This window comes from Sarcophilus harrisii, chromosome X (assembly GCF_902635505.1).
Source record: "Sarcophilus harrisii chromosome X, mSarHar1.11, whole genome shotgun sequence".
NCBI classification, from domain to species: Eukaryota; Metazoa; Chordata; class Mammalia; order Dasyuromorphia; family Dasyuridae; genus Sarcophilus; species Sarcophilus harrisii.
This window is the reverse complement of record NC_045432.1, coordinates 82,028,273-82,050,989: the sequence shown is the minus strand read 5'-3', so window position 1 is coordinate 82,050,989 and position 22,717 is coordinate 82,028,273. Positions and strand designations below refer to the sequence as shown.

The 22,717-nt window shown below is 48.6% G+C and overlaps 1 protein-coding gene across 2 annotated transcripts; it reads left to right on the top strand.

Moving 5' to 3' along the window:
• The first annotated feature begins 15,126 nt into the window (after positions 1-15,126).
• Positions 15,127-22,659, top strand: SUV39H1 (suppressor of variegation 3-9 homolog 1). 2 transcript variants are annotated; one of them, XM_031944805.1, is made up of 6 exons: positions 15,127-15,343; positions 18,331-18,476; positions 18,750-19,421; positions 21,383-21,529; positions 21,618-21,747; positions 22,128-22,659. In XM_031944805.1, the coding sequence occupies exons 1-6, from the start codon at positions 15,337-15,339 to the stop codon at positions 22,196-22,198; spliced, it is 1,173 nt and encodes a 390-aa protein (XP_031800665.1). In that variant the 5' UTR covers positions 15,127-15,336; the 3' UTR covers positions 22,199-22,659. The 2 variants fall into 2 exon arrangements, with proteins under 2 accessions (XP_031800665.1, XP_031800666.1); XM_031944806.1 differs by having other exon boundaries at positions 21,618-21,756; positions 22,065-22,659.
• The last annotated feature ends 58 nt before the right edge of the window (positions 22,660-22,717 follow it).

The following is a 22,717-nucleotide window of genomic DNA, read 5'->3' as shown; positions in this document are numbered from 1 at the left end:
TACAAAACCAGGCAGAGCAAAGCAAGTGAACCAGAACCACAACTTATTATTTTTTTTAAAATAGGGTTTTTTTTATTTTCAAAATACACACAAAGATGGTTTGTTGAAAGTGTTGAAAACACTGACTCTTGCAAAACCTTGTGTTCCAAGTTTTTCTCCCTCCCTTCCCCTACATAGCAAAGTAATCCAATATAGGTTAAACATATGTAATTCTTCTAAACATATTTCCACCTTTATGCTGCTGCACAAGAAAAATCAGATCAAAAAGGAAAAAAAGGAGAAAGGAAAAAAAACAAGCCAACAACCAAAAAAACGTAGTATTTGCTGTTCACATGCTTCCCCTCCCACCCCCACCCCCACGTTCATTGGAACACAAGGTTTTGCAGGTTGGCAGGTGTTGAAAAATTATCCATGCAGTTGTTTTGTCAATAAAAAGCTTTAATAAAAAAAAAAAAGAAAGTATTTTGTCGTTGTATTCATCTAGTTCTTGACTTTAAAGCCTCTTTTTGTAAAGCCATTCAGTCGGGACAGTCCTCTCTCTGGGTGCAGAACTGGAACCAGTCTGAATCACCTCACTGTTTGAAAGAGCCACACTCATCAGAATTGATCATTGTATAATCTCGTTGCTCTGTTCTCTTGGCTCTCCTCACTTCACTTACTATCGGTTCATAGCAGTCTCTCAATTTATTTTGTTTATTTAATATTTTCCCCAATTACATTCAAAACAATTTTTTTACATTTGTTTGAAAGGTTTTCCAGTTCTAGGTTCTCTCCCTTATCACCACCCACAATTAAGCAATCATCATGTAAGTCTCTCCCAGTCTCTCTCTCTTCATCCTGCTGGTCGTTTCTTACAGAACAATAATATTCCATCACATTCATATACCACCATTTATGCAGCCATTCTCCACCTGAGGGGCAGCCACTCAGTTCCAGTTTCTGGCCACTACAAAGAGGGCTGCCACAAACATTTTGGCACATGTGGGTCCCTTTTCCTTTTTTATGATCTCCTTTTTAATGATACAGTAGTGATGATGAGGGCAGGGTCTCTAAGGAGAGCACGTGGCAGGATTGGGTGAGAGATTTCCTTGTTTTCCAAGGCAGGACCCTAAGCGAAGGAAATTCGCTTACTCAAAGGCTGTGATGGGGGGGAAAAAAAAAAAAAAAAAAAAAAAAAAAAGGCCTTTCTTGTTGAGAGACACCAAGATAAAGACTTTCTGGGCGGCCAATATCTTTCTCAAGAGGGAGAAGTGATTTGCAAAGAGACATTTTCTGAAGGCCTTATTTTATCCAGGAATCTAAGAATAGGTAAGAATTGAGTCTGTATATGAAAAGAGACATTGTCTGGAGATTTATCCTGTTTCTCCAGGGTGTGAGACCATTTAAGTTTGTATATGAAAAGAGACATTTTCTGAGACTTTGTACAACTTTTTGTTGCTGATTTTATATAACTTTACAGGGCTGTTTCAGGTTAGAGTTTTGCTCTGCTCAGTGAGACTGCTGGATCAAAGGGTGTGCCCAGTTAGATAGCCTTTTGGAGACAGTTCCATAGATAAGGTGTGAGAAAGTTGCAATTTCTGAGAAAACCTAAGGCCGCTTGGCCTTGGAGCATTACAAACAGTGCTGTGGATACCCCATTTCTACCACTTCTCAATTGTCCCTCTAAACCTTCATATTAGCATATCAACCTCATTTTTTGTTTCTCTTTCCCATAAAATTATCTTCTTGATTTGGACTCTTTGCTAGATTCCCTAGGAACCTTGGCCCGCTTCAATTGGTGACACAATCGTAATAAATAAATAATAAATCTTTGTCTCTAAACTTGGAGACTGAGTGGTTAAACCCATGACACCCAGCAGGAGCCCCAGATATTGTTGGGGTGCCTCCTGCTACCAGAGAACAATTTATACAATGAGAACAATATTCTAAAGAAAAACATCTCTGAAAGACTTTTGGACTCGAGTAATGACATGGGCAAGTACGTGTCCAAAGAAAGGGAGCCTGAGAGGCTTCCTCAGATACTGGAACCATGTGTTGGGGAGTTGGGTTTTTGTTTATTTTTCAATTTTTATTTAGGGGTAGTGAAGGGACAAACTAATAAAAACACTTGTTAAATGGGGGGGAAAAAGGTTTTAAAAACCCAAGGTTTTTGTTGTTATTGTATAACTTGCTCTACTGGTTCATTCAAAGTTTCCCCAAGTTTCTCTGAAACCATCACTTTCTTTGCTTTTTAAAAATTCAATTTTACTTTATTTTCAGTTCCAAATTCTCTCCCTCCCTCCTCCTCCCCCACCAATAGAAAAGGCAAGAACCCCCAAACCCATTACAAACATGTAGAGCCATACAAAACACATTTCTGTTTTAATTATTTTCCTTTTGGAAAGAAAAAAAAAAAACCCTCAACTGGCCTCTTTTCAAAATCCTTCTTTGGATTTCTCTTTTTAAAATTTCCTAATTTTGTGGCTTTTTTTCAAGGGGGAAATTTGTTAATTTGGAAAGGTTTTTGATTTTCCTTGTTGAAGGGTTCTTTATTTCTTGGCTTCCCTTAATACCCAAGGGTTAAAAACAATTTGGAACCCTCCAAAAGGGAAAAGGAAAATCCCACCTTGAAGGTTGGGGAAACCTCAGCGGGAAAGCCCGGCCCCCGGCCCTCCCTGGCTAAGGGAACCTTTGGGAATTTGGGTCCTGAAACCTTTTGAGGGTTTAAAATTCCAAAATAGTTTTACCAATTGGAAAACCTTTGACTAAAGTAGAGGAAAATTTGGCCTGCAAGGTGGAAAAAAATCAACGGGGGTTGGGTTAGATTTCTAATTTGTACCCAAAACCTTGACTCTTTGAAACCCTTGGGCCCAAGGGACCTTTCAGGAAACAGGTCTAGAAATAATGCTGGGCAAGGGAAAGGGGGTTTTTGGGAGTTCTAAATTGGTTTTGGGGGTAGGAAAAAAAAGGGATTCGGAGTTGCCCACAAGTATGGGACCTGGCCAAAGCCCCTCTTTACCCTTTTCAAAGGGGGGAGAACCAGTTGAATACAAGGAAAACAACAGCGAGATCGGGTGGTTAGGGGCAGGGAAATCTCCTTGGAAGGGCCAGGGAAAACCTTGGCCCAACAAGGCCCATCCCCTCCCGAAGGTTCCCGGCTCCTAGAATATGTCCCGAGATGCTTTGGGTTCGGCTTAGGGTTCCGAGGCCCCCCTCACCATGCCCTGTGCCATCTCAGGAAAAGCCTCGGTGCCTTAGGGTGCGAACGAGCAAGGCTCCCCCACAGTTCAACTGGCCAAAGGAATAGCCCTCTACAAGATACCCAGAAGCCATCAACAGAAAATCCGTGGGCCTTGGGCCCTCAGTATTTGCTAGGTGTGCGAAGCTGGGGTTCAAAGTAGACCCCAAAACGGTTGGAGTCCCAGACCCGGGTCTCAAAAAAATCTGCAGGCTGGCACCACCTCCGAGTCAAGGGGCAAAGCTCCTCATAACCGTGGGGCCAATTAAAGTGGCTAAGTCCCAAAAGAATTTAGCCAAGAATTTGGAGCGAAAAAGGGAAGAAGGCTGGGAGGCCCTTGGGGTTGCTATGTAACCCTTCCTTCGAGGGGGGCCCTGAGGGTTTGTTGGCCCTTCTTTTAGCCGCTGAAACTCTGCAATTACTGCCCAACAGATTGTTATCTAGCAGCAAGGTTTGTGGCCCTCCCAGGGCCTGGTAGCCTGAGGGTTATTGCTTCCCGGCAGCCACACCACATCGAGTCTGGAAAGAGAGCTTCGGAGACTAGCTGTGCTCTGGAAGGAGAGACTGGAGGAAATATACTGGGCAAAGCTGCTCCAGATCTGGGTCCTGCCCACAGGCGGAAGGCCCAGGGCTCAGCTGAGTCAAGACTCCAAGTGTAGCCAGGCCGGGGGCTCGCAAGCCAAGTCCTTCTTTTCTGAGGCTCCCGAGGCATCCAGAAGGTGCTCCTGCTGCTCTCCCAAGTGTCTGGGAACACCAAGCAGGCTCCCGGCGGGGGGAGGGGAAGGAGGGGAAAGGGAGGATGTGGGTGGGGCACCCATAGGCCCTACCCTGGAACCCCCTGAAACTAGAACCACCACAATTTTGAAACTCCTCCTGGTGTGGGCCCAAGGCTTCGGGCCGAGTGGGCTTCATTAGTTTGGAGAAACGGGGAAGGGCAGGAAAGAGCAGACATTTCATGATGTGCCCACCGTGCGCCAGGCCCTGTGTCAAGGGCTTTACAAAGAGTATCATAATAATTCTTTTTGGGCCAATTTAATATGCCCATTTTTAAAGGGAATTGATGGGCAGGGGATGAATGACTTAGGCTACCAAAGCCAGGAACTGGGTTGGAGAATTCAGGCTTTGGCTTGTTAGTGTTTCATCCCATGAAGGGGTTGGGGTCCCTTTAAGAAACTATTTCCTAATTTAACCTGGTTTTTAATTCCAAACCCTTTACTTAAAGGACGACGACCCGCTTTATACATACATAGATAAATATATATGTACGCACACACTCGTTTATGGCCTTTTTTGGACCATTATAATGTTTAAAGCCTTTAAAGGGGTGTGTTTGTTACAACCTTTAAAATTAAATTATACAGCGTTTTGGGGGAATTCGAATATGGCTTGGTCCTAACGCCCCAAAATTTTGGAATAAGAGGTGGAGGACGTGAGGAAGAAAAGCAGTCCAGGCGTGAGTCAAAATGCGTAGAAAGACACGGACACCGGAGGTGGAGCCGCGTTGTCCGGCAGCCGTCAAAACTGCCGGCAAAACTGGACCTCTGACACGTCTGGGAAGCTAAGATGGGGGAGGGCTGGAGAAAGGAGGCGGGACTAAGACGCTGACCACTGATTGGTTAGAGGGCTTAAAGAAACAGGCGGCGGACCGACTTCAAACTTCCCAGGCCCCTCCTCCCGCCTAACACCGCCCCTAACAGGGAGGTGCGGAACGTATGGTCGAACCCGGCTGAAATTGGAAATTTTGAACCCTTTTGCCAATCGGAGGCGCCAAGGAATTGGAGGGCCCTGGCGGCCAAAAATGGGTGACGGCCCCGGTGTAGTCCCCCCCGAGGCTCTTAAGCACTTACCCGGGGGAAGGCGGCATTCCCCAGCCCTTCCTCCTCCCTCTCTGTTGGGCCCCCCCACTCGGCCGGGATCCCGCCGGACGCCCCAGCAGCCATGCCGGGCCCTTGGTCTCTGCGGCCCCGCCCAAACCGCACCTCCCGGTCCCGCCCAAGTTCGGCCCGCGGGAAGTTCTCGGCGGTCCGGGAAACCCCCTCCCAAACGCCAAAGCTGGGGGGGAAACTGGGGAAAATTCAAAAAGGTGAAAGGTAGGCCGCCAGGCGGCCCCCAGCCCGGGTCGGGGCCGGGGAAAGGGGCGTCCCCACGTGGGAAACCCCGGAAGGGGGACTCACCACGAAATGGTTCTTAACCAACCCAGGGTGGGGGTGGAGGGGGGGAACTCCTTGTGAGTCCGGCCAGGGCTTCCGGGGGGTCAGGCCTCAGAATCCCACCCAGAATTACAAGGGCTGGGAAGGGGAACCTGGCAGGGAAAATTAAAGGTAGATTCACCACTAAAACGATTGAAAATCTCATTTCTGACAGGAATGGGGACAATGTCTGACAGAAAAAGTCCATTTCTGACGGTAAAGGGAACACTGACAGGAATTGGGGACACTGTTTGACATAAAGAGACCATTTCTGACAGGAAAAGGGCAATGTCACGTAGGAAAATCCATTTGTGACAAATGGGGGGGAAATTAAGAAAGTCCATTTGGCCAAATGGGGCAGAATCAGAAGAAAAGGGATTAGGCAAAGGGGGCAGTGTCAATAAAGAAAAGTACATTTGCAAATGGGGGAAAATAGGAAAACCCATTTGAAAATGGGGGAACGTTCAATAAGGAAAAATCCATTTGTGACAAATGGGGGGCATCCGGTAGGAAAAAGGCCATTCAGACAAAAAGGGCAGATCAGGTGAAAATTTTGACAATGGGGGCAGGGGGCCTTTTGTGAAAAATGGGGGTGTCAGGTAGGGAAAAGGTTCCAGGAAAATGGGGAAAGTTCCAGGTGGGAAAAGTCCATTTGGAAAATGGGGGCAGGTAGGTAGGGAAAAGGCCATTTGTAAAATGGGGGGCAAATGGAAAAGGGAAAAGTCCATTTTGGACAAATGGGGGCGTTCTAGGTACCAAAGCCATTTGACAAATGAGGGGCAGATCGAAGAAAGGGCCATTTTTGGACAATGGGGGCATTCCAGGAGGAAAAGGCCATTTCGACAAATGGGGAAAGTTTCAGGTAGGAAAAGGCCATTTTGGACAAATGGGGGTAACAGGAGGGAAAAAGGCCATTTAAAAATGGGGACAGTGTCAATAAAGGAAAAGCCCATTTGGGACAAATTGGGGGGCAGGTCAGGAAAGGGCCATTTTGGACAAATGGGGGGGCAGGTAAAGAAAGGGCCATTTGGTACAAATGGGGGTGGTGGAAAAGGGCCATTTGTGACAAATGGGGGGCAACCAGGAAGAAAGGGCCATTTGTGACCAAATGGGGGCAAATCAAAGAAAAGGGCCATTTTGGACAAATGGGGGCAAATCTTAAAAGAAAAAAGGGCCATTTTTGTTGACAAATGGGGCAGATCAGGGTAAAAAGGGCCATTTGACAAATGGGGGCGAATTAGGAAGAAAAAGGGCCATTTAGGACAAATGGGGGCAACGGTAAGAAAAAGGGCCATTTGTGACAAATGGGGGAATCAGGAAGAAAGGACCCATTTTGGACAAATGGGGGGCAGTGTCAGAAAACCATTTCGACAAATGGGGCAGTTCAATAAAAAGCCCATTTTACTTTGGGGGCAGGTCAAGTAGGGAAAACCCATTTATTGGGGACAGGTAATAAAGAAAAAGTCCATTTTGACAAATGGGGAGCAATTCTTCAGGTAGGAAAAGCCTTTTTGACAAATGGGGCAGATCAGGAAGAAAGCCCAAATTTTGGACAAATGGGGGGGCAAACGGTAAGAAAACCATTTGGACAAATGGGGGCAAGTCAGGAAGAAAGGGCCATTTGTTGACAAATGGGGGGGCAGGTCAGGGTAAGAAAAGGGGCCATTTTGACAAATGGGGGGCAAATCCAAGGAAAAAGGGCCATTTTGGACAAATGGGGGCAGTAATAGAAAAAAAGGGCCATTTGGGACAAATGGGGGGCAGATTTGGTAAAGAAAGGCCATTTGTGACAAATGGGGGGCAGGTCAGGTAAGAAAGGGCCATTTGTGACAAATGGGGGGCACAGGTGAAAAAAACCATTTTGCAAATGGGGGGCGGGTCAGGTAAGAAAAGGCCACGGACAAATGGGGGGCAGGTCAGGTGAAAAAAGGGGTTTAAACCCCAGAAAATGGGGGCAGGTCAGGAAGAAAAAAGGCCATTTGTGACAAATGGGGGGGCAGGTCAGGTAAGAAAGGGCCATTTGTGACAAATGGGGGGGCAGGTCAGGTAAGAAAGGGCCATTTGTGACAAATGGGGGGGCAGGTCAGGTAAGAAAGGGCCATTTGTGACAAATGGGGGGGCAGGTCAGGTAAGAAAGGGCCATTTGTGACAAATGGGGGGCAGATCAGGTAAGAAAGGGCCATTTGTGACAAATGGGGGGCAGGTCAGGTAAGAAAGGGCCATTTGTGACAAATGGGGGGGCAGATCAGGTAAGAAAGGGCCATTTGTGACAAATGGGGGGGCAGATCAGGTAAGAAAGGGCCATTTGTGACAAATGGGGGGGCAGATCAGGTAAGAAAGGGCCATTTGTGACAAATGGGGGCAGATCAGGTAAGAAAGGGCCATTTGTGACAAATGGGGGGGGCAGTGTCAGGTAGGAAAAGGACATTTGTGACAAATGGGGGGCAGGTAAGGTAGGAAAAGGCCATTTTTTAAAATGGGGGGCAGTGTCAATAAGGAAAAGTCCATTTGTGACAAATGGGGGGCAGGTCAGGTAGGAAAAGGCCATTTGTAAAAATGGGGGACAGTGTCAATAAGGAAAAGTCCATTTGGGACAAATGGGGGGTCAAGGAAAAGGGCCATTTGGACAAAGGGGGGCCATTGGTAGAAAAACCTTTGGACAAATGGGGGCAAATCAAGGAAAAGGGCCATTTGTGACAAATGGGGGATCAGGTTAGAAAGGGCCATTTTGGACAAATGGGGGCAAAAAAAAGGGCCATGAAATGGGGGCGGGGGTGGGAAAAGGCCATTTTGGACAAATGGGGAAAAGGTCGGGTAGGAAAAGGGCCAATAGTAGAAAGGGGGGCATTTTAGGTATGAAAAGCCATTTTCAAATGGGGGAAAGTGTTAGGGTGGGGAAAAGGCATTTGTGAAAATGGGGGATGGTAAAGAAAGGCCTTTGGAAATGGGGGGAACGGAAGAAAGGCCATTTGTGAAAATGGGGGAGACTGTAAGAAAGGGCCATTGTGACAAATGGGGGAGATCAGGTAAGAAAGGCCTTTGGACAAAAATGGGGGGCGTAGAAAAAGGGCCATTTGTACAAATGGGGGGGACGGGTAAGAAAGGGCCAGACAAATGGGGAGAAGAAAGGGCCATTTGTGACAAATGGGGGACGGTAAGAAAGGGCCATTTTGACAAATGGGGGGCAGACGGTAAAAATTTTGGACAAAATGGGGGTAGACAGGAAGAAAGGGCCATTTGTGACAAATGGGGTAGGTGGTAGGAAAACATTTGGAAAATGGGGGGGGTCAGGGAAAACGCCATTGACAAAAGGGAGGTTTTAGGTAGGAAAGGGCCAAAAAGGGGGCCTAGGTAGGAAAAGGACATTTTGGGACAAATGGGGGGCAGGCAGGAAAAAGGGCCAGTGACAAATGGGGGAAGTGTAGAAAGGACAGTGACAAATGGTAAGTCTAAAGAAAAGTCCATTTGTGACAAAGGGGGCAGGTAGGAAAACGCCATTTTGTAAAAATGGGGGGAAAAAATAAAAAGCCCATTTGTGACAAATGGGGAGCAGTCCTAAGGGAAAGCCAGTAAAATGGGGCAGGCAGATAGGAAAAGGCCATTTGTCACAAATGGGGGCCAGGTCAGGTTGGAAAAGTCCACTTGTGACAACAGGTGGGTGCATTGTAGGGAAAATGCCAAAGACAAATGGGGAGAGGTGATTTACAAACCATTTGTGACAAATGGTGGAGTGTCAAGAAAAGGCCATTTGAAAATGGGGGAAAGTGTAGAAAAGGCCATTTGTGACAAATGGGGGGCAGGCTAGGAAAAGGCCATTTGTAAAATGGGGGGACAGGTTAAGAAAAGTCCATTTGGGACAAATGGGGAGGTCCTTCAGGTATGAAAAGCCATTTGTGACAAATGGGGGACAGTGTCAGATAAGAAAAGGCCATTTGTCACAAATGGGGGCCAGGTCAGGTTGGAAAAGACCACTTGTGACAACAGGTGGGTACTATCAGGTAGGAAAATGACATTTAAAATGGGGAGAGTATCATATAACAAACCATTTGTGACAAATGGTGGGTAGTGTCAAGTAGGAAAAGGCCAATTGTGACAAATGGGGGACAGTGTCAATATGAAAACCCATTTGGGACAAATGGGGAGCAGTTAGGAAAGGCCAATTTGGGAAAAGGGGGACAGTGTCAATACAGAAAAGTCCATTTGTGACAAATGGTAGGTACTGTCAGATAAGAAAAGCCATGGGTGACAAATGAGGGGACAATAGAATAACCATTTAGAAATTTAGGTCTAAGAAAAGGCCATTGGTGAAAATGGGGGGGGCAAGAAGAAAAGGCCTTTTTGGGAGAATTACGGTAGAAAAGGCCAATTTGGAGAAATCGGGGAAAGGCGTAGGAAAACCATAAAAAGGGGGAAACAGGGAAGAAAGGCATTTGGACAATGGGGGGGTCAGGAGGAAAACCAAAAAAAATGGGGAAGTGCAATTAAAGAAAGTCCACGACAAATGGTAACGTCTGAAGAAAGTCCACCCGACAAATGGGGGCAGGTTTAGGAAAAACCCTTTGTAAAAAATGGGACATTAATGAAAAAGTCCATTGTGAGAAATGGGGAGCAACTTGGTAGGGAAAAGCCTTTTGGCAAATGGGGGCAGGTCAGATAAGAAAAGGCCATTTGTGACGAATTGTGGCTAGGTCAGGTAGAAAAAGGCCACTTGTGAGAAATCGGGGAAAGTGTCAGGTAGGAAAAGGCCATTAGTAAGAAATGGGGGAAATAAAGGGAAAAGGCATTTTGACTAATGGGGGGCAGGTCAGAGGAAAAAAGTTGTAAAAAAGGGGACAGTGTCAATAAAGAAAGTCCATTTTTGGACAAATGTGACAGTCTTAAGAAAAGCCATTTTGGACAAATGGGGAATTTAGGAAAAGTTGAAAAGGGGCAGTTCAAAGGTAGGGAAAAAAGCCTTTGACCAACAAATGGGGCAGAGTAAGAAAGGGCCATTTGTGACAATGAGGGGCAGTGTCAGGGAAAAGGCCATTTGTCACAAATGGGGGCCAGGTCAGGTTGGAAAAGACCACTTGTGACAACAGGTGGGTAGTATCAGGTAGGAAAATGCCATTTGTGACAAATGGGGGAGTAGTATCAGGTACAACAACACCATTTGTGACAAATGGTGGGTAGTGTCAAGTAGGAAAAGGCCAATTGTGACAAATGGGGGACAGTGTCAATAAGGAAAAGTCCATTTGTGAGAAATGGGGGAGCAATCTCAGGTAGGAAAAGCCATTTGTGGCAAATGGGGGGCAGGTCAGATAAGAAAAGGCCATTTGTGACGAATTGGGGCCAGGTCAGGTAGAAAAAGGCCACTTGTGAGAAATGGAGGGCAGTGTCAGGTAGGAAAAGGCCATTTGTGACAAATGGGGGACAGTGTTAGGTAGGAAAAGGACATTTGTGACAAATGGGGGAGCAGTCTCAGGTAGGAAAAGCCATTTGTGACAAATAGGGGACAGTTTTTAAGGGGGAAAAGGGGGAGGAAAACCCAGAGAAGGGAGGCAAAAAACCCCGTGAGAAACGGGGAAAGTGTCAGGTAGGAAAAGGCCATTAGTGAGAAATGGGGGGGCAGTGTCAGGTAGGAAAAGGCCATTTGTGACAAATGGGGGACAGTTCAGGTAAGAAAAGTCCATTTGTGACAAATGGGGGGCAGGTCAGGTAGAAAACTCCATTAAAAAAATGGGGGGAAAAGTGTCAATAAGGAAAAGTCATTGTGACAAATGGGGGGAGCAACCTTTAGTGGAAAGCCAGGACAAATGGGGGGATCAGGTAAGAGGGCCATTTGGAAATGGGGGCAGTGTGGAAAAAGGACATTTGTGACAAATGGGGGGGGGTAAGGGGAAAAGGCCATTTTTAAAATGGGGGGCAGAAATGAAAGTCCATTTCAGACAAATGGGGGGTAGGGGAAAAGGCCATTTGTAAAAAATGGGGGACAGTGTCAATAAGGAAAAGTCCATTTGGGACAAATGGGGGAGCAGTCTCAGGTATGAAAAGCCATTTGTGACAAATGGGGGACAGTGTTAGGTAGGAAAAGGAATTTAAAAAATGGGGGAGACGGTAAGAAACCGGGACAAATGGGGCAGGTTTAGGGAAAGACATTTTGGACAAATGGGGGGCAGGTAGGAAAAGGCCATTTGTAAAAAATGGGGGACAGTGTCAATAAAGAAAAGTCCATTTGTGACAAATGGGGGGCAGGTCAGGTATGAAAAGCCATTTGTGACAAATGGGGAACAGTGTTAGGTAGGAAAAGGACATTTGTGACAAATGGGGGGCAGATCAGGTAAGAAAGGGCCATTTGTGACAAATGGGGGGGGCAGACTGAAGAAAGGCCTTTTGGACAAATGGGGGACGTAAGAAAGGGCCATTTGTGACAAATGGGGGAGCACTAGGAAAACGCCATTTGTGACAAATGGGGGGCAGATCAGGTAAGAAAGGGCCATTTGTGACAAATGGGGGGCAGTGTCAATAAAGAAAAGTACATTTGGGACAAATGGGGGGCAGGTCAGGTAGGAAAACTCCATTTGTAAAAATGGGGGACAGTGTCAATAAGGAAAAGTCCATTTGTGACAAATGGGGGAGCACTCTCAGGTAGGAAAACGCCATTTGTGACAAATGGGGGCAGATCAGGTAAGAAAGGGGCCATTTGTGACAATGGGGGGGATTGGTAGGAAAAGACATTTTGACAAATGGGGGGGTAAGGTAGGAAAAGGCCATTTTTAAAATGGGGGGATAATAGAAAAATTTTGACAAATGGGGGCAGGTCAGTAGGAAAAGGCCATTTGTAAAAATGGGGGCAGTGTCAGAAAAGTCCATCTGACAAATGGGGAGGTCCAGGTAACGGAAAGCCATTTGTGACAAATGAGGGCAGATCACGTAAGAAAGGGCCATTTGTGACAATGGGGAGCAGTGTCAGGTAGGAAAAGGCCATTTGTGACAAATGGGGGAAAGTGTCAGGTAGGAAAAGGCCATTTGTGACAAATGGGGGGCAGGTCAGGTAGGAAAAGGCCATTTGTGAAAATGGGGAACAGTGTTAGGTAGGAAAAGGCCATTTGTGACAAATGGGGCAGACTCTAGAGAAAGCCATTTGTGACAAATGGGGCAGGTAGGAGAAAAGGACATTTGTGACAAATGGGGGGAGACTGGTAAGAAAGGCCATCTTTAGACAAATGGGGAATAGAGGGGCCTAGAAATGGGGGAATCAGGAAGAAAGGGCCTTTTAGACAAATGGGGCAGCGGGTAAGAAAGGGCCATTTAAAAATGGGGCAATTGTAAGAAAGGGCCATTTGACAAATGGGGGGCTGAAGAAAGGGGATTTGTGACAAATGGGGGGGGTCAGAAGAAAGGGCCATTTGACAAATGGGGGGCGTGGGGTAAAAGGGCCATTTGTGAAAAGGGGGGAGATAGGGAAAAAGGGCCATTTGTGCAAATGGGGGAGATAAGAAACCATTTGTGACAAATGGGGGGCGTAAAGAAAGGCCTTTTGACAAAATGGGGGGAGGTTGGTAGGAAAAGGCCTTTGGGACAAATGGGGGGTCAGGGAAAAGGCCATTTGTAAAAATGGGGACAGTGTAAAAGGTCCTTTGGGACAAATGGGGGCAGGTTTAGAAAAGCCATTTTGGACAAATGGGGGCAGTCAGGTAAAAAGGGCCATTTGTACAATGGGGGCAGGTGTGGAAAAGGCCATTTGTAAAAAAGGGGGAATGTAAAAAAAAGGCCTTTTGACAAATGGGGAGGTTGGTAAAACCATTTTGAAAATGGGGGAGCTCTTAGGAAAAGCCATTGTAAATGGGGGCAGGTCAAAAGAAAAGGCCATTTGAGAATTGGGGCCAGGTCAGGAAAAAGGCCATTTGGAAAATGGGGGCAAAGTCAAAGAAAACCATTTTGGACAAATGGGGAAATGGGTAGAAAAGGCCATTTGTGAAAAATGGGGGCATAGAAAGGGCCATTTTGACAAATGGGGAAAGGTCAGGTAGGGAAAAGCCATTTGTGACAAATGGGGGAGGGAAAAAGGCCATTTGAAAATGGGGCAGGTAAAGAAAAGCCATTTGGAAAATGGGGAAGTTAGGAGAAAACCATTTTGAAAATGGGGGAAAATGAAAAAGGTCATTTTAACAAAAGGGGGGGGTAGGAAAAGCCATTTGTAAAAAATGGGGACAGTGCTAAGGAAAAGTCCCGGACAAATGGGGAGTTTTGTAGGAAAAAGCCATTTGACAAATGGGGGCAGCAGGTAAAAAAGGCCATTTGGACAAAATGGGGGAAATTTAAAAAAAAAGACCTTTGGGGAAAATGGGGGAGGTCGGGGAAAATAGGAAAAATGGGGGCAGGCATAGTCCCTTTGGACAAATGGGGAGGAGGAAAACCACCAAAAAATGGGGCAGTCAGGAAGAAAGGCCAGGACAATGGGGGGGTCGGTAGAAAAGCCAACTGACAAATGGGGGAGGTTAAGGGAAAAGGCCATTTTTAAAAAATGGGGTGTCAATAGGAAAGTCCAGGACAAATGGGGGGCAGGTTTGGTAGGAAAAATTTTAAAATGGGGGGTCAAAGAAAGCCTTTGGACAAATGGGGGCAGTTAAAAAAGATTTTAAAAAATGGGGAAAAGTAAAAGCCATTTTGGCAATGGGAGCATTCAGGAAAAGGCCATTTTGGGACAAATGGGGAAAGGTCAGGGGAAAACCATTTTTGGACAAAGGGGGTATGGGGAGGAAAAACCAAGAAAAGGGGCAGTGTCAAGGAAAAGTCCATTTGGAAAAATGGGGAGCACTTGTAGAAAGCCATTTGGCAAATGGGGGGCAGTTTAGTAGGGAAAAGGAATTTTTGACAAATGGGGGGCAGGTCAGTAGGAAAAAGCCATTTTGAAAAAGGGAAGCAGGTGGAAAGGGCCATTAGAAATGGGGGGGCAGGGTAGGAAAAAGGCATTTTAAAAAATGGGGCAGGCAAAAAGGCCATTTGTGACAAATGGGGGGCAGTGTCAGGGAAAAGGAAGAAAATGGGACAGTCTAAAGAAAAGTCCATTTTGGACAAATGGGGCAGGTCAGGGGAAAAACCCTTTGAAAAATACACAAGAAAACCATTTGTGACAAATGGGGAGACCAGGAGGGCCTTTGGACAAATGGGGGGTTCAGTAAAGGCCATTTTACAAATGGGGGCAGGGTGGTGGAAAAAGCCATTTGTAAAATGGGAGTTTTTAGGAAAACAAAGGACAAATGGGGGAAGGCAGAAAAACCCATTTGGACAAATGGGGAGGTCAAGAAAAACCATTTGGCAAATGGGGAAAGGTCAGGAAAAGGCCATTTGTGACAAATGGGGGCAGGAGTGAAAAGGCCATTTGTAAAATGGGGGAAGGTCAATATGAAAAGTCCATTTGGGACAAATGGGGGAGCAGTCCCAGGAAGAAAACATTTTACAAATGGGGACAGGTCAGATAAAAAGGCCATTTGTCACAAAAATGGGGTAGGGTGGTTGAAAAAGACACTTGTGACAAAGGTTAACTGTAGGAAAATGCCATTTTGGACAAATGGGGATTAGAAACAACACCATTTTGGACAAATGGTGGGTAGTTCAAGGAAAACCAGACAAATGGGGACAGTGTCAAAGGAAAAGTCCATTTGTGAAAATGGGGAGCAGTCCTATAGGAAAGGCCAAGGACAAATGGGGGGAAAATTAAGAAAATTCCAATGACAAATGGTAGGTACTGTCAGATAAGAAAAGCCATGGGTGACAAATGAGGGGCAGGTCAGATAGAATAAGGCCATTTGTGACAATTGGGGGCCAGGTCAAGTAAGAAAAGGCCATTGGTGACAAATGGGGGGCAGGGCAAGTAAGAAAAGGCCATTTGTGACGAATTGGGGCCAGGTCAGGTAGAAAAAGGCCACTTGTGAGAAATGGAGGGCAATGTCAGGTAAGAAAAGGCCATTTGTGACAAAACGTGGGTAGTATCAGGTAGGAAAATGCCATTTGTGACATATTGGGGGCAGTGTCAGGTAGGAAAAGCCATTTGTGATAAATGGGGGGGCAGTGTCACGTAGGAAAAGCCTATTTCTGACAAATGGGGGGCCGTGTCAGGTACGAAAAGGACATTTGTGACAATTGGGGGAGAGTGTCAGGTAGACAAAGGCAATTTGTGAAAGGAAATGGGCAATGTCAGGTAGGAAAAGCCACTTGTGACAAATGGGGGGCAGGTCAGGTAAGAAAGGCATTTTTTGACAAAAAGGGGGCAGGTCAGGTAAGAAAAGGCCATTTGTGACAAATGGGGAGCAGGTTAGTTAAGAAAAGACCAGTTGTGAGAGGAAATGGGCAATGTCAAGTAGGAAAAGCCACCTGTAACAAATGGGGGAAAGTGTCAGCTAGGAAAAGGCCATTTGTGACTAAAGGTGGGTAGTGTCAGGTAGGAAAATACCATTTGTGACAAATAGGGGGCAGGTCAGGTAGGAAAAGGCCATTAGTGAGAAATGGGGGAGCACAATGTCAGGTATGAAAATGCCATGTGTAAAAAATGGGGGATAGTGTCAATAAGGAAAAGGCCATTTGTGACAAAAGGGGGGCAGGTCAGTTAGGAAAAGACCATTTGTGACAGGAAATGGGCAATGTCAGATAGGAAAAGCCACTTGTAACAAATGGGGCAAAGTGTCAGATAGGAAAAGGCCATTTGTGACAAAATGTGAGTAGTGTCAGGTAGGAAAATGCCACTTGTGATAAATGGGGTACAGGTCAGGTAAGAAAAGGTCATCTGTGACAAATAGGGGCTGTCTAGAAAAGGCATTTGTAAAATGGGGACAGTGCAATAAGAAAAGTCCATTTGTCACAAATGGGGGAAAGTGTCAGGTAGGAAAAGGCCATTTGTGACAAAAGGTGGGTAGTGTCAGGTAGGAAAATGCCATTTGTGACAAATAGGGGGCAGGTGAGGGAGGAAAAGGCCATTAGTGAGAAATGGGGGGGCAGTATCAGGTAAGAAAATGACATTTGTAAAAAATGGGGGACAGTGTCAATAAGGAAAAGTCCATTTGTGACAAATTGGGGAGCAATCTCAGGTAGGAAAAGCCATTTGTGGGAAATGGGGGGCAGGTCAGGTAAGAAAAGGTCATCTGTGACAAATAGGGGGCTGTTCAGGTAGGAAAAGGCCATTTGTAAAAATGGGGACAGTGTCAATAAAGAAAAGTCCATTTGTGACAAATGGGGGGCAGGTCAGGTAGGAAAACGCCATTTGTAAAAATGGGGGACAGTGTCAATAAGGAAAAGTCCATTTGTGACAAATGGGGGAGCAGTCTCAGGTAGGAAAAGCCATTTGTGACAAATGGGGGGCAGATCAGGTAAGAAAGGGCCATTTGTGACAATGGGGGGCAGTGTCAGGTAAGAAAGGGCCATTTGTGACAATGGGGGGCAGTGTCAGGTAAGAAAGGCCATTTGTGACAAATGGGGGCCAGGTCAGGTAGAAAAAGGCCACTTGTGACAAATGGGGGAAAGTGTCAGGTAGGAAAAGGCCATTTGTGACAAATGGGGGGCAGGTCAGGTAGGAAAAGGCCATTTGTAAAAAATGGGGGACAGTGTCAATAAAGAAAAGTCCATTTGTGACAAATGGGACGTTGTGTCTGAAAGGAAAGGGGGGCCGTGTGTCCTGGGAATGTTGGGAGCAGCCCATACCTGACAAGGGCTTTGACGAGAGGCCTTAAAGAAATCAAAACACCTGAAGGGAGACCATTTGCAGGGAGGGGCTCTGGGAGAAATTTAATCAGGAGCAATTTAAGAGGACAATGGCAGGAACAGACATAAGGGCAGATGTCTGGCCAGAACCAGGTGGGGTATGGAGCAAGATGCGGCTGCCAAAACTGGGGGGATCAGAGGAGCTATCGGTCTGAAATGAGGAGCTCTGAAGAGAAATGTGACTGAAAGGAGAACTAGTTTCAGGATATATCTGATGGCAAGGCTGTGCAAGAGAGATATGGGAGCAGTAGAGAAGGCTGGGAGCCAGAAATGTCTGAAGAAGTGGAGGCCTCTGGGGGACGTGTGGTAGGAATGGGAGCACCGAGTGGCTGCTGGAGATAAAGGGCTCTTACATCACAAGTATGTGACTTGAGGGAGAGCTGGGGTGGGCTTTGGGGCAGGAAGTGTCCAGTAGACATGGTCGGGGGGGAACATATGTGATGGAGTTTGACAGGAACATGCAGGACCGAGGTGGAGCTGACAGAAACAGGACATGTTGGACTGAGCGGGGCTCCTTTGAAGGGGAGATGGCTGCCATGAATTTGACGACTCTTGAGGGGAGGCTATCCGTCAGGTATAGGGACTCTGGGGAAGAGTGGGAAGAAGAGGTCAGCCAAGAGCGGGGCGTGTCTGAGACGTGTCGGGAATTGGGTACCGAGGGGAAATGTTGGCCAGGCCTAGGGGGACGCTGAGGGGGCGTACCTGACGGAGATGGCAGGGATGAGCACGACAGGACTAGCGCTTCGCTGGGGGTGAGATCTCCAAAGCGAGGAAGTCAGAACGCTCACTGGCTTTGAGGAGACCATGTGAGAGCAGTGAGTGGGGAGAAGCCACAGATGGAGGGAACCCTAGGGTTCCAGAGGTTCTCAGATTGCAGGCCGGAAGGGCCTATGGAGGTCCTGGCTTAGCACCTCAGTTTACACGTGTGGCCACTGAGTCCCACGGTTCTGTGACTTGCTCCAAGTAACACAGTAAGGATTTGACACCCGGCGCCCCGCGTCCAGAAGCTTCCTTTCCTTAGCACAGCATTCGGGGAGAGGCTGGGCCCCTTCCGTTTCCCTGGTCTTCCCTCAGTTGCCTCTTGTTCTGAGGAGGGGAGAACCCGGGCCACTTTGTTTGGGAGGGGGATGCAGCTGCCCTCCTGCTGCCCCAGGGCACCCCCCTCACAGCTTCTCTTGGGACTTACAGCCTGCAGCGTGGGTGCCAAATACTCACTGAACCAACTGGGGAATATGTGCCGTGTGGCTAAGCTCTGCTGCCATGATCTCGGCATCACAAAGAAGAACATGTGCATCTTTGAGGTGGATTATCTGTGCAACTACAAGAAGATTGATGTAAGTCACGGTGGAGAGGGAGGGGGGCAGTGGGGGGGGGGGAGAAGGAGAGGGAAAGGAGGGGGAGGGGAAGGGAAGAGAGAGGAAGAGGAAAAGAAGAGGGGGAGTACAAGAAGGATAGAGAGGGGAGAAGAGAAGGAGGGGGAGGCAGGCAGAGGGAAGGGAAGGGGGAGGTGCCTTGCTCCCTCCCAGCAGACTCCCAGGCTCTCCAGGGAGCTGTCTGGAAGGGGCCAAAGGCACCCCCCACATGCTATTCTCTGGCTTACCCTCCAGGATAAAGAGTACTACCTGGTCAAGTGGAAAGGTTACCCCAAATCCGAAAACACTTGGGAGCCACGCCGGAACCTGAGATGCGCTGCCACCTTGAAGCAGTTCCACCGAGACTTGGAGGGAGAGTTGTTCCGCCGCAGTAGGCGGCGGCCCCGGGTCTGGCCCCCTCGCCACCTGGATGCCGCTATCCTCAGTTTTCTGGAGCAGAAGGGCGAGCAGCGCAAGGCCCTGCGGCGTTGGGAGAAGGAGCTGAATCTCGCACGGGCTCACAAGGGCTCCATCGCAGTGGAAAACGAAGTGGACTTATTTTGGCCCCCGGAGGACTTCACCTACATCAATGAATACAGAGTGACCGAAGGGATCACTCTGGACCAGGTGACCACTGGCTGCAGATGCAAGAACTGTCTGGAGTCCCCAGTCAACGGCTGCTGCCCTGGCACGAACCTCAACCGATTTGCCTACAACATCCAAGGTCAGGTGCGGCTGGAAGCTGGTCAGCCCATCTACGAGTGCAACTCGCACTGCCTCTGTGACATGCAGTGCGCCAACCGCGTGGTCCAGAGAGGCACCTACTACAACCTGTGCATCTTCCGCACGGACAATGGACGGGGCTGGGGCGTCCGCACCCAGGAGAAGATTCGCTGCCACACCTTTGTCATGGAGTATGTGGGTGAGGTAAGGCCGCCGCTGCTGTGGAGAAGGCCCCTGCGAGTGCCCGCGGGCAGAGGCTCTCTATGTGGACTCCGGGCAAGCTGCTTCTGCTTTCTTGACCTTGGTCGTCCTTTCTGTAATATCCGCTCCGTCCCACGTTAACAGTCTTTGACAGGGAGCTAACTCTTGGCTGACGAATGCGGTCATTCAGATGTCTGGACGGCACTGCCCTCCCCACCCCCCGCCCCCGGCTCCCCAAGGGATTTTCCCTCTCTGGGTTTAGTCACTCCTTATATGTGCAGCATTGGGGTCCAAATCAGTGGGTTCTAAGGCTCCCCTTACATCTTCCGTTTGACATCTGATGAAGGGGTTAGATAAGACTGAAAGGTCGGTAGCCTCAGATTTACAGTGTTACGGATGTGGTCCCTTTAAATTTTCTGAGTGACCCTGGATGAGTCATTTCTCCAAGGGGCTCATTCTTCCCCCCAGTATCATCAGTGGAGGCTTTTTTAAGTCCTTAGATCCCGGAAGTGTCCTCGCCTGCTGGTTCGACCAGTTTCGTGGGCTCCGGGCTCCAGATGCCCACCCGATTAATAAGGGGGGGCCGGAGTCAAGTGATTTCTCGGCTGGGGTGGGCTAGAGAATCTGCTCCAACTTGTGAGCAGTGGCTCACGGAGAATGTTGGGCGAGACTCCTCCAGAGCCCGAGTTTGGGCCTTGGCCCCCGGGACTAGCCTTTGGCGAGGCTCACCAACACCAGAACTGGCCCCGTTAGAGCTTCAAGCTTCTTTCTGGTTCTGGCCGATCCTCAGGGAATCGGGCACGGTTCACTCGGCCTCCCCGATTCCTTTGCTGGGCCCCAGTTTCTCCTCTGATAGGTGGCTGGGGGGAGGGAAGGGGTTAACCGGATGATCCAGCTAAGCCCCCTTCCACAATTCAATGACACGGGTGTAGCATGTTGAAAAGCTGGTCAGCCCCAGATTTAGGGAACATGGTTGCTTTCTTTGACTTCCTGGCATCGTCAGGACTAGTCTCTTTCCCACTCTGGGCCTCAGTTTCCCCCATATCTGTAAAACCCTTGAGATGTGACCAGAGAAAAGGTCCTGTGATAGGAGAGGGGCAGGGTTTAGCCTAAAGAAACGACTCTCTTGGTGCGTTTCGGTTACCTGAAGAGAGCGGGTTTGCTCTCGAGGGGCGGGGGCTCGGGGTTTCGGGTTGGCGGCTCTGTGAGCCGCCTTAGAGAGCGGTAACCAAGACACAGATCCGAGCGGCGCCCGGAGACCCCACTTGTGAGATGGGTACCTAAAAGCTGTCCGTGGAGAAATTGGGGATGTAGAGGTGGGGTTCTGGCTGGGCCTTAAAGAGTTGGGACAGGCTCACTAGAGCGGCTCCCAAGAGCAGGTTGGGATAGGGGAACTGGAATCAAAGGAGTGGATGGGCAGCCAGAAGCCCCTTGGGTAGAGCTGAAAAGGAAAGAAAGTGAGCCCGACCACCCAGTCAAGTGCCTAGGGAGACATCGGCGCCTTCTTAAGCTCCCCCCGGAATCTGGGCCCGTCCTCACTCTGTAGTTGAGGCTGCCACCCCTCCCCTGGGCCTTCCCCCATTCCTCCAGACCCCAGCTGCTGATCCCAGGGCGCCTACTTAAGGGGAAGGTCTGGCTTCTGGAAGTTTGTCCTGAAAAACAGGCTTGTTCTGTTTGGTTCTTGGGTGGATGGGGTAGTTCAAGGGGTGCGGATTTTGGCTAAAGGAAAGGATGATCCCCAATGATCCGAATCATCTGGAACCGGAGAAAGGTGCTGCTTCAGGAGGCCCCCTAGGGCCGGAGAAGAGGGCCAGCGTCCTGCGCCCACCCACGCCTCCCGTTTCTCTCGGCCGCGCTCCGGGGGTTGATCTCGGCGGTCAGACCGAAGACCTGGCCTAACCCGCCACGGCGATGGTGGTTGTTTGAATCTTTGACTTAAGCTACCCTGATTCTTGAATCCTCAGATCATTACCTCTGAGGAGGCAGAACGGCGTGGGCGGGTCTATGATCGCCAGGGGATCACCTACCTCTTTGATTTGGACTATGTGGAAGATGTCTACACAGTGGATGCAGCACATTTTGGGAACATCTCCCACTTTATCAACCATAGCGTAGGTGGCTGGCCGGGAGGGTGGGTTAACACTGGCTCTTGTTCTACCTCATCCATGCTTACCTTTGCCCCCTCTTTCACGTGGGCAGTGCTGCCCCAACCTCCAGGTCTACAATGTCTTCGTTGATAATCTGGACCAGCGCCTTCCACGAATTGCCTTTTTTGCCACCCGAACTATCCGGGCAGGCGAGGAGTTAACCTTTGACTACAACATGCAAGGTTGTGCGGGTGTTTGGGGAGTAGCACCACTTGGGAGAGGAGAGGGCTTGGCGGTTAACGGTTAATGTAAGAGTATAACGAATTTAACGGAGAACTTTTGAGTTTTGAGGCCCAGGTCTGCCTTCAAGCAGCAGGGTTGGATTCTTGAGGCTCGGGGAGATGCGCCCTGCCCCCACCCCCACCCCACAGTGAGTAGGGAAGAGATGAAGCTTGGTGAGCACAGCAGGGCAAAGCCCAGGAGGTCACGGACATGGTAGAGACACCCAGTCCCTCCCCACCCCCACCCCGACTCCTTTAACTACACCTTCTTTTCACAGTGGACCTGGTTCACATGGAAAGCATGCGTATGGATTCTAACTTCGGTCTGGCTGGTCTCATAGGCTCTCCCAAGAAGCGGGTGCGGATTGCGTGCAAATGTGGAGCTGAATTCTGCCGGAAGTACCTCTTCTAATGCCGTCACCTTCGTTTTCCTGACAGCCCTGGACAGTCGTGGGCCAGCCCCCCGCCCCGCCCCGGTCTCTTGCTCAATTTGAGGGGGAGCCAAAGATCTACCTTTCAAGGCAGAAAACTTACTGCCCACCCCCTTCCCCCTTTCCCTTGGGCTGCAGGGGGAGGGGGCATCCAGAGTTTACCTACCCTAGCTGCCCATTGCCCTTAAACAATTTAAGTTGAATTTTCCCGGTTGATGATAATGTTTTCAGTCCCCTGCTGGGGATGCTCGGGAAGTGGATCTCTGCTGCTTCCTGAGGTTGTGATGATCAATCCATCAACTGATGATTTCAACAGTATTGGAGCCGTTTCTCAGATTATATAATACATTGGTTTGTGTTCTTTATGTGATCTTTGTTTTGCCGCTTCGTCTGCAGGGTGAGCCCTTGGTCGGGGAGGGAAGGGGCGGGTGGGGACGGGACACAGCAGCGTGAGAAGAGAGCCTCGCCTCTCGAGGTCACTTCTCCTAGGCAGGACGTAG